The sequence below is a fragment of the Oncorhynchus clarkii genome, chromosome 26 (assembly GCF_045791955.1).
Source record: "Oncorhynchus clarkii lewisi isolate Uvic-CL-2024 chromosome 26, UVic_Ocla_1.0, whole genome shotgun sequence".
NCBI classification, from domain to species: Eukaryota; Metazoa; Chordata; class Actinopteri; order Salmoniformes; family Salmonidae; genus Oncorhynchus; species Oncorhynchus clarkii.
This window is the reverse complement of record NC_092172.1, coordinates 47760363-47775423: the sequence shown is the minus strand read 5'-3', so window position 1 is coordinate 47775423 and position 15061 is coordinate 47760363. Positions and strand designations below refer to the sequence as shown.

General features: G+C 46.6%; 1 protein-coding gene across 1 annotated transcript in view; it reads left to right on the top strand.

Moving 5' to 3' along the window:
* The window catches only part of LOC139384329 (RAB8B, member RAS oncogene family), a 31908-nt gene that overhangs the window by 8640 nt on the left and 8207 nt on the right, over positions 1 to 15061 (top strand). Inside the window, exons 2-3 of the mRNA XM_071129026.1 lie at positions 11915 to 11975; positions 14801 to 14861. Of these exons, the coding sequence (XP_070985127.1) occupies positions 11915 to 11975; positions 14801 to 14861 (122 nt within the window). The remainder of the gene's footprint in view (positions 1 to 11914; positions 11976 to 14800; positions 14862 to 15061) is intronic.

Sequence of the window (15061 nt, the reverse complement as noted above, 5' to 3'; positions counted from 1 at the left end):
GCCATCGATGCAGCTCTTTCCATTCCTCTGCAGGCCCAGCAGAAGGCTCCGGTCACCAACCAGCCTCCTTCAAAAGAGCGCAAGTTGAATCACAGCCATTGGAATTCACCCACTGTCAAGTGAATTCACCAACAAAAGATCATTCTTTCATTGTTGTGACTTTTCTGTCAGTACTTCTGGGGGGGAGGATAGTTACTTCAGTTTTTGTTCTGTTTCAGACATTTTTTATTGCCGTAAACATGTTTGAAGAAGATTTCTTGAAGATAGTTAAGAAAGGCCCCAAATTGTATTTTGAGGATAAGCTTTTCCCCCTGTAGAGGTAGGAAGGGAAGTCTGTGTGTTTACAGCCCTGTAGAGGTAGGAAGGGACGTCTGTGTGTTTACAGCCCTGTAGAGACAGGAAGGGAAGTCTGTGTGTTTACAGCCCTGTAGAGACAGGAAGGGAAGTCTGTGTGTTTACAGCCCTGTAGAGACAGGAAGGGAAGTCTGTGTGTTTTCCCCCTGTAGAGACAGGAAGAGAAGTCTGTGTGTTTTCCCCCTGTAGAGACAGGAAGGGAAGTCTGTGTGTTTTCCCCCTGTAGAGACAGGAAGGGAAGTCTGTGTGTTTTCCCCCTGTAGAGACAGGAAGGGAAGTCTGTGTGTTTTTCCCCTGTAGAGACAGGAAGGTAAGTCTGTGTGTTTTCCCCCTGTAGAGACAGGAAGGGAAGTCTGTGTGTTTACAGCCCTGTAGAGACAGGAAGGGAAGTCTGTGTGTTTTCCCCCTGTAGAGACAGGAAGGGAAGTCTGTGTGTTTACAGCCCTGTAGAGACAGGAAGGGAAGTCTGTGTGTTTTTCCCCTGTAGAGACAGGAAGGGAAGTCTGTGTGTTTTCCCCCTGTAGAGACAGGAAGGGAAGTCTGTGTGTTTACAGCCCTGTAGAGACAGGAAGGGAAGTCTGTGTGTTTTCCCCCTGTGGAGGCAGGAAGGGAAGTCTGTGTGTTTACAGCCCTGTAGAGACAGGAAGGGAAGTCTGTGTGTTTTTCCCCTGTAGAGACAGGAAGGGAAGTCTGTGTGTTTTCCCCCTGTAGAGACAGGAAGGGAAGTCTGTGTGTTTACAGCCCTGTAGAGACAGGAAGGGAAGTCTGTGTGTTTTCCCCCTGTGGAGGCAGGAAGGGAAGTCTGTGTGTTTTCCCCCTATAGAGGCAGGAAGGGAAGTCTGTGTGTTTTCCCCCTGTAGAGACAGGAAGGGAAGTCTGTGTGTTTTCCCCCTGTAGAGACAGGAAGGGAAGTCTGTGTGTTTACAGCCCTGTAGAGACAGGAAGGGAAGTCTGTGTGTTTTCCCCCTGTAGAGACAGGAAGGGAAGTCTGTGTGTTTTCCCCCTGTAGAGACAGGAAGGGAAGTCTGTGTGTTTTCCCCCTGTAGAGACAGGAAGGGAAGTCTGTGTGTTTTCCCCCTGTAGAGGCAGGAAGGGAAGTCTGTGTGTTTACAGCCCTGTAGAGACAGGAAGGAATGAAAGATGCTTCACTGTGTTGTGCTCGCGTTGTGTCACGTCCAATGGAAGCGTCCAAGCTCAATAATCGGCGAGGTTCAATTCTCGATGGCCTGACGCCCGTTCATTCTGTCTTATGAATTGAAATTATGAGCAATAAAGTGGATTTTGGTTGCAGGTGGCCTCGACTAGACACTACTGGTTATGTCCTCGACTAGACACTACTGGTTATGTCCTCCACTAGACACCACTGGTTATGTCCTCCACTAGACACCACTGGTTATGTCCTCCACTAGACACCACTGGTTATGTCCTCCACTAGACACCACTGGTTGTATCCTCCACTAGACACCACTGGTTATGTCCTCCACTAGACACTACTGGTTATGTCCTCCACTAGACACTACTGGTTATATCCTCCACTAGACACTACTGTCCTCCACTAGACACCACTGGTTATGTCCTCCACTAGACACTACTGGTTATGTCCCCCACTAGACACTACTGGTTATGTCCCCCACTAGACACTACTGGTTATATCCTCCACTAGACACCACTGGTTATGTCCTCCACTAGACACCACTGGTTATGTCCTCCACTAGACACCACTGGTTATGTCCTCCACTAGACACTACTGGTTATGTCCTCCACTAGACACCACTGGTTATGTCCTCCACTAGACACTACTGGTTATGTCCTCCACTAGACACTACTGGTTATGTCCTCCACTAGACACCACTGGTTGTATCCTCCACTAGACACCACTGTCCTCCACTAGACACCACTGGTTATGTCCTCCACTAGACACCACTGGTTATGTCCTCCACTAGACACCACTGGTTATATCCTCCACTAGACACTACTGGTTATATCCTCCACTAGACACTACTGTCCTCCACTAGACACCACTGGTTATGTCCTCCACTAGACACCACTGGTTATGTCCTCCACTAGACACGACTGGTTATGTCCTCCACTAGACACCACTGGTTATGTCCTCCACTAGACACCACTGGTTATATCCTCCACTAGACACTACTGTCCTCCACTAGACACCACTGTCCTCCACTAGACACCACTGGTTATGTCCTCCACTAGACACCACTGGTTATATCCTCCACTAGACACCACTGGTTAGGTCCTCCACTAGACACCACTGGTTATGTCCTCCACTAGACACCACTGGTTATGTCCTCCACTAGACACCACTGGTTATGTCCTCCACTAGACACCACTGGTTAGGTCCTCCACTAGACACCACTGGTTATGTCCTCCACTAGACACTACTGTCCTCCACTAGACACCACTGGTTATGTCCTCCACTAGACACCACTGGTTATGTCCTCCACTAGACACCACTGGTTATGTCCTCCACTAGACACTACTGGTTATGTCCTCCACTAGACACTACTGGTTATGTCCTCCACTAGACACCACTGGTTATATCCTCCACTAGACACCACTGGTTATGTCCTCCACTAGACACCACTGGTTATGTCCTCCACTAGACACCACTGGTTATGTCCTCCACTAGACACCACTGGTTATATCCTCCACTAGACACCACTGGTTATGTCCTCCACTAGACACCACTGGTTATGTCCTCCACTAGACACCACTGGTTATATCCTCCACTAGACACCACTGGTTATGTCCTCCACTAGACACCACTGGTTATGTCCTCCACTAGACACCACTGGTTATGTCCTCCACTAGACACCACTGGTTATGTCCTCCACTAGACACCACTGGTTATGTCCTCCACTAGACACCACTGGTTGTATCCTCCACTAGACACCACTGGTTATGTCCTCCACTAGACACTACTGGTTATGTCCTCCACTAGACACTACTGGTTATATCCTCCACTAGACACTACTGTCCTCCACTAGACACTACTGGTTATGTCCTCCACTAGACACTACTGGTTATGTCCTCCACTAGACACTACTGGTTATGTCCTCCACTAGACACTACTGGTTATATCCTCCACTAGACACTACTGTCCTCCACTAGACACCACTGGTTATGTCCTCCACTAGACACTACTGGTTATGTCCTCCACTAGACACTACTGGTTATGTCCTCCACTAGACACCACTGGTTATATCCTCCACTAGACACTACTGGTTATGTCCTCCACTAGACACCACTGGTTGTATCCTCCACTAGACACCACTGTCCTCCACTAGACACCACTGGTTATGTCCTCCACTAGACACCACTGGTTATGTCCTCCACTAGACACCACTGGTTATGTCCTCCACTAGACACCACTGGTTATGTCCTCCACTAGACACCACTGGTTATGTCCTCCACTAGACACCACTGGTTATGTCCTCCACTAGACACCACTGGTTATGTCCTCCACTAGACACTACTGGTTATGTCCTCCACTAGACACTACTGGTTATGTCCTCCACTAGACACCACTGGTTATGTCCTCCACTAGACACCACTGGTTATGTCCTCCACTAGACACCACTGGTTATGTCCTCCACTAGACACTACTGGTTATGTCCTCCACTAGACACCACTGGTTATGTCCTCCACTAGACACCACTGGTTATGTCCTCCACTAGACACCACTGGTTATGTCCTCCACTAGACACCACTGGTTATGGCCTCGACTAGACACTACTGGTTATGTCCTCCACTAGACACCACTGGTTATGTCCTCCACTAGACACCACTGGTTATGTCCTCCACTAGACACCACTGGTTATGTCCTCCACTAGACACCACTGGTTATGTCCTCCACTAGACACCACTGGTTAGGTCCTCCACTAGACACCACTGGTTAGGTCCTCCACTAGACACCACTGGTTATGGCCTCCACTAGACACTACTGGTTATGTCCTCCACTAGACACCACTGGTTATGTCCTCCACTAGACACCACTGGTTATGTCCTCCACTAGACACCACTGGTTATGTCCTCCACTAGACACCACTGGTTAGGTCCTCCACTAGACACCACTGGTTAGGTCCTCCACTAGACACCACTGGTTATGTCCTCCACTAGACACTACTGGTTATGTCCTCCACTAGACACCACTGGTTATGTCCTCCACTAGACACTACTGGTTATGTCCTCCACTAGACACTACTGGTTATGTCCTCCACTAGACACCACTGGTTGTATCCTCCACTAGACACCACTGTCCTCCACTAGACACCACTGGTTATGTCCTCCACTAGACACCACTGGTTATGTCCTCCACTAGACACCACTGGTTATATCCTCCACTAGACACTACTGGTTATATCCTCCACTAGACACTACTGTCCTCCACTAGACACCACTGGTTATGTCCTCCACTAGACACCACTGGTTATGTCCTCCACTAGACACTACTGGTTATGTCCTCCACTAGACACCACTGGTTATGTCCTCCACTAGACACCACTGGTTATATCCTCCACTAGACACTACTGTCCTCCACTAGACACCACTGTCCTCCACTAGACACCACTGGTTATGTCCTCCACTAGACACCACTGGTTATATCCTCCACTAGACACCACTGGTTAGGTCCTCCACTAGACACCACTGGTTATGTCCTCCACTAGACACCACTGGTTATGTCCTCCACTAGACACCACTGGTTATGTCCTCCACTAGACACCACTGGTTAGGTCCTCCACTAGACACCACTGGTTATGTCCTCCACTAGACACTACTGTCCTCCACTAGACACCACTGGTTATGTCCTCCACTAGACACCACTGGTTATGTCCTCCACTAGACACCACTGGTTATGTCCTCCACTAGACACTACTGGTTATGTCCTCCACTAGACACTACTGGTTATGTCCTCCACTAGACACCACTGGTTATATCCTCCACTAGACACCACTGGTTATGTCCTCCACTAGACACCACTGGTTATGTCCTCCACTAGACACCACTGGTTATGTCCTCCACTAGACACCACTGGTTATATCCTCCACTAGACACCACTGGTTATGTCCTCCACTAGACACCACTGGTTATGTCCTCCACTAGACACCACTGGTTATATCCTCCACTAGACACCACTGGTTATGTCCTCCACTAGACACCACTGGTTATGTCCTCCACTAGACACCACTGGTTATGTCCTCCACTAGACACCACTGGTTATGTCCTCCACTAGACACCACTGGTTATGTCCTCCACTAGACACCACTGGTTGTATCCTCCACTAGACACCACTGGTTATGTCCTCCACTAGACACTACTGGTTATGTCCTCCACTAGACACTACTGGTTATATCCTCCACTAGACACTACTGTCCTCCACTAGACACTACTGGTTATGTCCTCCACTAGACACTACTGGTTATGTCCTCCACTAGACACTACTGGTTATGTCCTCCACTAGACACTACTGGTTATATCCTCCACTAGACACTACTGTCCTCCACTAGACACCACTGGTTATGTCCTCCACTAGACACTACTGGTTATGTCCTCCACTAGACACTACTGGTTATGTCCTCCACTAGACACCACTGGTTATATCCTCCACTAGACACTACTGGTTATGTCCTCCACTAGACACCACTGGTTGTATCCTCCACTAGACACCACTGTCCTCCACTAGACACCACTGGTTATGTCCTCCACTAGACACCACTGGTTATGTCCTCCACTAGACACCACTGGTTATGTCCTCCACTAGACACCACTGGTTATGTCCTCCACTAGACACCACTGGTTATGTCCTCCACTAGACACCACTGGTTATGTCCTCCACTAGACACCACTGGTTATGTCCTCCACTAGACACTACTGGTTATGTCCTCCACTAGACACTACTGGTTATGTCCTCCACTAGACACCACTGGTTATGTCCTCCACTAGACACCACTGGTTATGTCCTCCACTAGACACTACTGGTTATGTCCTCCACTAGACACCACTGGTTATGTCCTCCACTAGACACCACTGGTTATGTCCTCCACTAGACACCACTGGTTATGTCCTCCACTAGACACCACTGGTTATGGCCTCGACTAGACACTACTGGTTATGTCCTCCACTAGACACCACTGGTTATGTCCTCCACTAGACACCACTGGTTATGTCCTCCACTAGACACCACTGGTTATGTCCTCCACTAGACACCACTGGTTATGTCCTCCACTAGACACCACTGGTTAGGTCCTCCACTAGACACCACTGGTTAGGTCCTCCACTAGACACCACTGGTTATGGCCTCCTGGATGAAAATGGTACAGTACATTAGAGGGACTAGAATACAGATGCTTTCCTCTCTGCTCCTGGCCTCTTTCCTCTCTGCTCCTCTGCTCCTCTTCTGTCCTCCCCTCTTCCCCCTTTCCCCTCTGCTCCTCTCCTCTGCTCCTCTCCTCCTCTTCCCCTCTCCTTTTCTCCTCTCTCCTCTGCTCCTCTCTTCCCCTCTCCTCTCCTCCTTTCCCCTTCCTCTCTCCTCTGCTCCTCTCTTCCCCTCTCCTCTCCTCCTTTCCCCTTCCTCTCTCCACCGCTCCTCTCTTCCCCTCTCCTCTTCTCCTCCTTTCCTCTTCCTCTCTCCTCTGCTCCTCTCTTCCCCTCTCCTCTTCCCCTCCCCTCCTCTCTTCTCCTCAGGTAGAGCATCGCATTGACACAGCGCCGATGGCAAAGCAACTCAACCTGTATAGTGTAGCTGCAGAGTTAGTTAGCGAGCAGCACTGTCCCAGCAGTTTCTATTGTAAAGGCCCTGTCTAACCCCTAGGAAACACAGCAGTTTCTATTGTAAAGGCCCTGTATAAACCCCTAGGAAACACAGCAGGTTCTCTAGAACAGGAATGTAGCCTAGCATCCTCATCTTGCACTTACTGAAGGTAGTAGGCTATTAAACCTACAGGAAGCGTTTGAAACTCTAGCCTGCAGCAGACGACTATAACAGAAGACCCCCCCCCCCCCCCCCCCCCGAGGGACAAACGCTCTAGTGTCTGTTTAGTATCTGGTGTAAATAGTGGGTCTGTGTTCCCGGTAGACGGCTCTCTACAACCTGCTGTGGTGCTCTGTTCTCTACACCACATCCTCTCCTCTCAGTGAGCCTGCCCACCTGCATCACCCCTCCGTCTGCATCTGCGTCCTGAACAGCACCCTTATTCGCACTATATAGGGAATAGGTTGCCAGACCTGTGTCAAAGCCCCGCAGCTAGCTGGCGCTAGGCTAGCTCATTCTGTGTTTAATATTGTGACACTTGTTCCAGGGACAGACTGGTAATTGTGCAGGTACCCACGTTTCCTCTCATGTTACTGGCTAATGACGTGTGCTGTCCCTCAGCACTCAACAAGGACTATTCTGATTGGAGCTCGTCTGTCATCAGGTTACAGAAGTACGCCATAGCAACCTACTACGTGCCAATAGATTTATACACACAGAACCTCCACTTTTCAGTAAGAGAAACTGCTTGACAGACCGCTTATAGGGGATAGTTTTTACCTTGTAGCGCTCTGTCTGTCTGTCTGTCTGTCTGTCTGTCTGTCTGTCATGGTCTGTAACAGTGTTAATAGGAATGTTTACCTTCAGTCCTCATGGTCTGTAACAGTGTTAATAGGAATGTTTACCTCCAGTCCTCATGGTCTGTAACAGTGTTAATAGGAATGCTGACCTTCAGTCCTCATGGTCTGTAACAGTGTTAATAGGAATGTTTACCTTCAGTCCTCATGGTCTGTAACAGTGTTAATAAGAATGCTGACCTTCAGTCCTCATGGTCTGTAACAGTGTTAATAGGAATGCTGACCTTCAGTTCTCATGGTCTGTAACAGTGTTCCTCATGGTCTGTAACAGTGTTAATAGGAATGTTTACCTCCAGTCCTCATGGTCTGTAACAGTGTTAATAGGAATGTTTACCTTCAGTCCTCATGGTCTGTAACAGTGTTAATAGGAATGTTTACCTTCAGTCCTCATGGTCTGTAACAGTGTTAATAGGAATGCTGACCTTCAGTCCTCATGGTCTGTAACAGTGTTAATAGGAATGCTGACCTTCAGTTCTGATGGTCTGTAACAGTGTTAATAGGAATATTTACCTTCAGTCCTCATGGTCTGTAACAGTGTTAATAAGATTTTTACCTTCAGTCCTCATGGTCTGTAACAGTGTTAATAGGAATGTTTACCTTCAGTCCTCATGGTCTGTAACAGTGTTAATAGGAATGTTTACCTTCAGTCCAGATGGTCTGTAACAGTGTTAATAGGAATGCTGACCTTCAGTCCTCATGGTCTGTAACAGTGTTAATAGGAATGTTTACCTTCAGTCCTCATGGTCTGTAACAGTGTTAATAGGAATGTTTACCTTCAGTCCAGATGGTCTGTAACAGTGTTAATAGGAATGCTGACCTTCAGTCCTCATGGTCTGTAACAGTGTTAATAGGAATGTTTACCTTCAGTCCTCATGGTCTGTAACAGTGTTAATAGGAATGTTTACCTTCAGTCCTCATGGTCTGTAACAGTGTTAATAGGAATGTTTACCTCCAGTCCTCATGGTCTGTAACAGTGTTAATAGGAATGTTTACCTTCAGTCCTCATGGTCTGTAACAGTGTTAATAGGAATGTTTACCTTCAGTCCTCATGGTCTGTAACAGTGTTAATAGGAATGCTGACCTTCAGTCCTCATGGTCTGTAACAGTGTTAATAGGAATGTTTACCTTCAGTCCTCATGGTCTGTAACAGTGTTAATAGGAATGTTTACCTTCAGTCCTCATGGTCTGTAACAGTGTTAATAGGAATGCTGACCTTCAGTCCTCATGGTCTGTAACAGTGTTAATAGGAATGTTTACCTTCAGTCCTCATGGTCTGTAACAGTGTTAATAGGAATGTTTACCTTCAGTCCTCATGGTCTGTAACAGTGTTAATAGGAATGTTTACCTTCAGTCCAGATGGTCTGTAACAGTGTTAATAGGAATGCTGACCTTCAGTCCTCATGGTCTGTAACAGTGTTAATAGGAATGTTTGCCTTCAGTCCTCATGGTCTGTAACAGTGTTAATAGGAATGTTTACCTTCAGTCCAGATGGTCTGTAACAGTGTTAATAGGAATGTTTACCTCCAGTCCTCATGGTCTGTAACAGTGTTAATAGGAATGTTTACCTTCAGTCCAGATGGTCTGTAACAGTGTTAATAGGAATGCTGACCTTCAGTCCTCATGGTCTGTAACAGTGTTAATAGGAATGTTTACCTTCGGTCCTCATGGTCTGTAACAGTGTTAATAGGAATGTTTACCTTCAGTCCAGATGGTCTGTAACAGTGTTAATAGGAATGCTGACCTTCAGTCCTCATGGTCTGTAACAGTGTTAATAGGAATGTTTACCTTCAGTCCTCATGGTCTGTAACAGTGTTAATAGGAATGTTTACCTTCAGTCCTCATGGTCTGTAACAGTGTTAATAGGAATGTTTACCTCCAGTCCTCATGGTCTGTAACAGTGTTAATAGGAATGTTTACCTTCAGTCCTCATGGTCTGTAACAGTGTTAATAGGAATGTTTACCTTCAGTCCTCATGGTCTGTAACAGTGTTAATAGGAATGCTGACCTTCAGTCCTCATGGTCTGTAACAGTGTTAATAGGAATGTTTACCTTCAGTCCTCATGGTCTGTAACAGTGTTAATAGGAATGTTTACCTTCAGTCCTCATGGTCTGTAACAGTGTTAATAGGAATGTTTACCTTCAGTCCTCATGGTCTGTAACAGTGTTAATAGGAATGTTTACCTTCAGTCCTCATGGTCTGTAACAGTGTTAATAGGAATGTTTACCTTCAGTCCTCATGGTCTGTAACAGTGTTAATAGGAATGTTTACCTTCAGTCCTCATGGTCTGTAACAGTGTTAATAGGAATGTTTACCTTCAGTCCTCATGGTCTGTAACAGTGTTAATAGGAATGTTTACCTCCAGTCCTCATGGTCTGTAACAGTGTTAATAGGAATGTTTACCTCCAGTCCTCATGGTCTGTAACAGTGTTAATAGGAATGCTGACCTTCAGTCCTCATGGTCTGTAACAGTGTTAATAGGAATGTTTACCTTCAGTCCTCATGGTCTGTAACAGTGTTAATAGGAATGTTTACCTCCAGTCCTCATGGTCTGTAACAGTGTTAATAGGAATGTTTACCTTCAGTCCTCATGGTCTGTAACAGTGTTAATAGGAATGTTTACCTTCAGTCCTCATGGTCTGTAACAGTGTTAATAGGAATGTTTACCTTCAGTCCTCATGGTCTGTAACAGTGTTAATAGGAATGTTTACCTTCAGTCCTCATGGTCTGTAACAGTGTTAATAGGAATGTTTACCTCCAGTCCTCATGGTCTGTAACAGTGTTAATAGGAATGTTTACCTCCAGTCCTCATGGTCTGTAACAGTGTTAATAGGAATGCTGACCTTCAGTCCTCATGGTCTGTAACAGTGTTAATAGGAATGTTTACCTTCAGTCCTCATGGTCTGTAACAGTGTTAATAGGAATGTTTACCTCCAGTCCTCATGGTCTGTAACAGTGTTAATAGGAATGTTTACCTTCAGTCCTCATGGTCTGTAACAGTGTTAATAGGAATGTTTACCTTCAGTCCTCATGGTCTGTAACAGTGTTAATAGGAATGTTTACCTCCAGTCCTCATGGTCTGTAACAGTGTTAATAGGAATGTTTACCTTCAGTCCTCATGGTCTGTAACAGTGTTAATAGGAATGCTGACCTTCAGTCCTCATGGTCTGTAACAGTGTTAATAGGAATGTTTACCTCCAGTCCTCATGGTCTGTAACAGTGTTAATAGGAATGTTTACCTTCAGTCCTCATGGTCTGTAACAGTGTTAATAGGAATGTTTACCTTCAGTCCTCATGGTCTGTAACAGTGTTAATAGGAATGTTTACCTTCAGTCCTCATGGTCTGTAACAGTGTTAATAGGAATGCTGACCTTCAGTCCTCATGGTCTGTAACAGTGTTAATAGGAATGTTTACCTTCAGTCCTCATGGTCTGTAACAGTGTTAATAGGAATGTTTACCTTCAGTCCTCATGGTCTGTAACAGTGTTAATAGGAATGTTTACCTTCAGTCCTCATGGTCTGTAACAGTGTTAATAGGAATGTTTACCTTCAGTCCTCATGGTCTGTAACAGTGGTGGCTTGATGGTCCGTCATGTGATGTTCAATACCAGTGATGCCAGGGGACTAAATCTAGCCCCCAGTTAGCCCCCAGCTAACTCCCAGCTAACTCCCAGCTAGCGCTCAGTTAGCTCCCAGTTAGCCCCCAGCTAGCCACCAGCTAGCCCCCAGCTAGCCCCCAATTAGCTCCCAGTTATCTCCCAGCTAGCCCCCAGCTAGCTCCCAGTTAGCCCCCAGTTATATCCCAGTTAACTCCCAGCTAGCCCCCAGTTAGCTCCCAGTTATCTCCCAGCTAGCCCCCAGTTAGCCCCTATCCACTTGCTCAGATGTAGTTTAACACTTTTGAAATGTTTTTCCTCACTTTTTCTCTGATTTCAGGTATTGACTTCAAAATCAGGACGATAGAGTTGGACGGGAAGAAGATCAAGCTCCAGATATGGTGAGTTTGCCTGGTTACCCAGACTCCTAGCTCCATATATGGTGAGTTTGCCTGGTTACCCAGACTCCTAGCTCCAGATATGGTGAGTTTGCCTGGTTACCCAGACTCCTAGCTCCAGATATAGTGAGTTTGCCTGGTTACCCAGACTCCTTGCTCCAGATATAGTGAGTTTGCCTGGTTACCCAGACTCCTAGCTCCAGATATGGTGAGTTTGCCTGGTTACCCAGACTCCTAGCTCCAGATATGGTGAGTTTGCCTGGTTACCCAGACTCCTAGCTCGAGATATGGTGAGTTTGCCTGGTTACCCAGACTCCTAGCTCCAGATATGGTTAGTTTGCCTGGCTACCCAGACTCCTTGCTCCATATATGGTGAGTTTGCCTGGTTACCCAGACTCATAGCTCCATATATGGTGAGTTTGCCTGGTTACCCAGACTCCTTGCCCCAGATATGGTGAGTTTGCCTGGCTACCCAGATTCCTTGCTCCAGATATGGTGAGTTTGCCTGGTTTCCCAGACTTCTAGCTCCAGATATGGTGAGTTTGCCTGGTTACCCAGACTCCTAGCTCCAGATATGGTGAGTTTGCCTGGCTACCCAGACTCCTAGCCCCAGATATGGTGAGTTTGCCTGGCTACCCAGACTCCTAGCTCCAGATATGGTGAGTTTTCCTGGTTACCCAAACTCCTAGCCCCAGATATGGTGAGTTTGCCTGGTTACCCAAACTCCTAGCTCCAGCCATACGCCACGCCCACAGACGTTAGTTTCTTCTCCACAATGAGTCTGGATCTGAGTACCTCCTCGACCCTTCACTGAATGGGAACCAATCAGGGCCGTCTGATTGGTCCAGAAACCGATGGGTTGAGCCAAAACACACGTGGGTAAAGCGGCAGTTTGAAAGTGTGTCATTGGCTTTGATACTCTGATTGGTTAGAGATGATCCAATCGTTGACGACTCGTCACAACAAACATCTTCGATAATGGCATAAAGTATGAAGGGGACCGACAGAGCAGCGGAATAATTTAGTGCGAGTTGTCAGGTTAATGGTGAGTACCAGTAGGCCACTTGAAGTGTAGTGTTGACTGCCTTGTAGTCAGTGATAGCTTGGAGAGCCTCTGTCAGCCCTGAGTAGATCTGAAGTGTAGTGTTGACTGCCTTGTAGTCAGTGATAGCTTGGAGAGCCTCTGTCAGCCCTGAGGGGATCTGAAGTGTAGTGTTTACTGCCTTGTAGTCAGAGATAGCTTGCGTGTGTAAGAGTGTTCACCTGTGTTTGGATACACACATTTGGCCTGCTTATTCATCCCCTGTCCAGGGTCGTCCCTTACACTAGGCACCGCTGGTCGTATCACTGTCTGACACGGATTAGAGGGAGAACCCCCAGGCCCTCTTACACTGATGTTTGGTAACACTGGCTGTAGCTACTGCATTATCAACATGGTTGTTACGTTGTTCTGTCTCTCCCAGGGTAATGTAGTAATGCTGTAGCTACTGCACTATCTACATGGTTGTTACGTTGTACTGTCTCTCCTAGGGTAATGTAGTAATGCTGAAGCTACTGCACTATCTACATGGTTGTTACGTTGTGCTGACGTTGTACTGACGTTGTACTGTCTCTCCCAGGGTAATGTAGTAATGCTGTAGCTACTGCATTATCAACATGGTTGTTACGTTGTACTGTCTCTCCCAGGGTAATGTAGTAATGCTGAAGCTACTGCACTATCTACATGGTTGTTACGTTGTGCTGACGTTGTACTGACGTTGTACTGTCTCTCCCAGGGTAATGTAGTAATGCTGTAGCTACTGCATTATCAACATGGTTGTTACGTTGTACTGTCTCTCCCAGGGTAATGTAGTAATGCTGTAGCTACTGAATTATCAATATGGTTGTTACGTTGTACTGACGTTGTTCTGTCTCTCCCAGGGTAATGTAGTAATGCTGTAGCTACTACACTATCGACATGGTTGTTACGTTGTACTGACGTTGTACTGTCTCTGCCAGGGTAATGTAGTAATGCTGTAGCTACTGCATTATCAACATGGTTGTTACATTGTACTGACGTTGTTCTGCCTCTCCCAGGGTAATGTAGTAATGCTGTAGCTACTGCATTATCAACATGGTTGTTACGTTGTACTGTCTCTCCCAGGGTAATGCAGTAATGCTGTAGCTACTGCACTATCGACATGGTTGTTACATTGTACTGTCTCTCCCAGGGTAATGTAGTAATGCTGTAGCTACTACACTATCAACATGGTTGTTACGTTGTACTGACGTTGTACTTTCTCTGCCAGGGTAATGTAGTAATGCTGTAGCTAGTACACTATCGACATGGTTGTTACGTTGTACTGACGTTTTGTCTCTCCCAGGGTAATGAATTAATGCTGTAGCTACTGCATTATCAATATGGTTGTTACGTTGTACTGACGTTGTTCTGTCTCTCCCAGGGTAATGTAGTAATGCTGTAGCTACTACACTATCGACATGGTTGTTACGTTGTACTGTCTCTCCCAGGGTAATGTAGTAATGCTGTAGCTACTGCACTATCGTCATGGTTGTTACGTTGTGCTGACGTTGTACTGACGTTGTACTGTCTCTCCCAGGGTAATGTAGTAATGCTGTAGCTACTACATTATCGACATGGTTGTTACGTTGTACTGACGTTGTTCTGTCTCTCCCAGGGTAATGTAGTAATGCTGTAGCTACTGCATTATCAACATGGTTGTTACGTTGTACTGCCGTTCTGTCTCTCCTAGGGTAATGTAGTAATGCTGTAGCTACTGCACTATCAACATGGTTTTTACGTTGTACTGACGTTGTTCTGTCTCTCCCAGGGACACAGCCGGTCAGGAGAGGTTCAGGACCATCACAACAGCCTACTACAGAGGAGCTATGGTAAGATCCGTCACCTGTCACAGGTCTCCAAAAGGTCACAGACTGAAACTACACAGATAAAACAACTCGCGTGGAGGTTATCGTGTGTGGGTGTGTGTGTGTGTGTGTGTGTGTGTGTGTGTGTGTGTTTGTGTGTGTGTGTGTGTGTGTGTGTTCAGAATGGGAGCCATCTTTTATAATGAGTTGTAGCCTACTCTGTC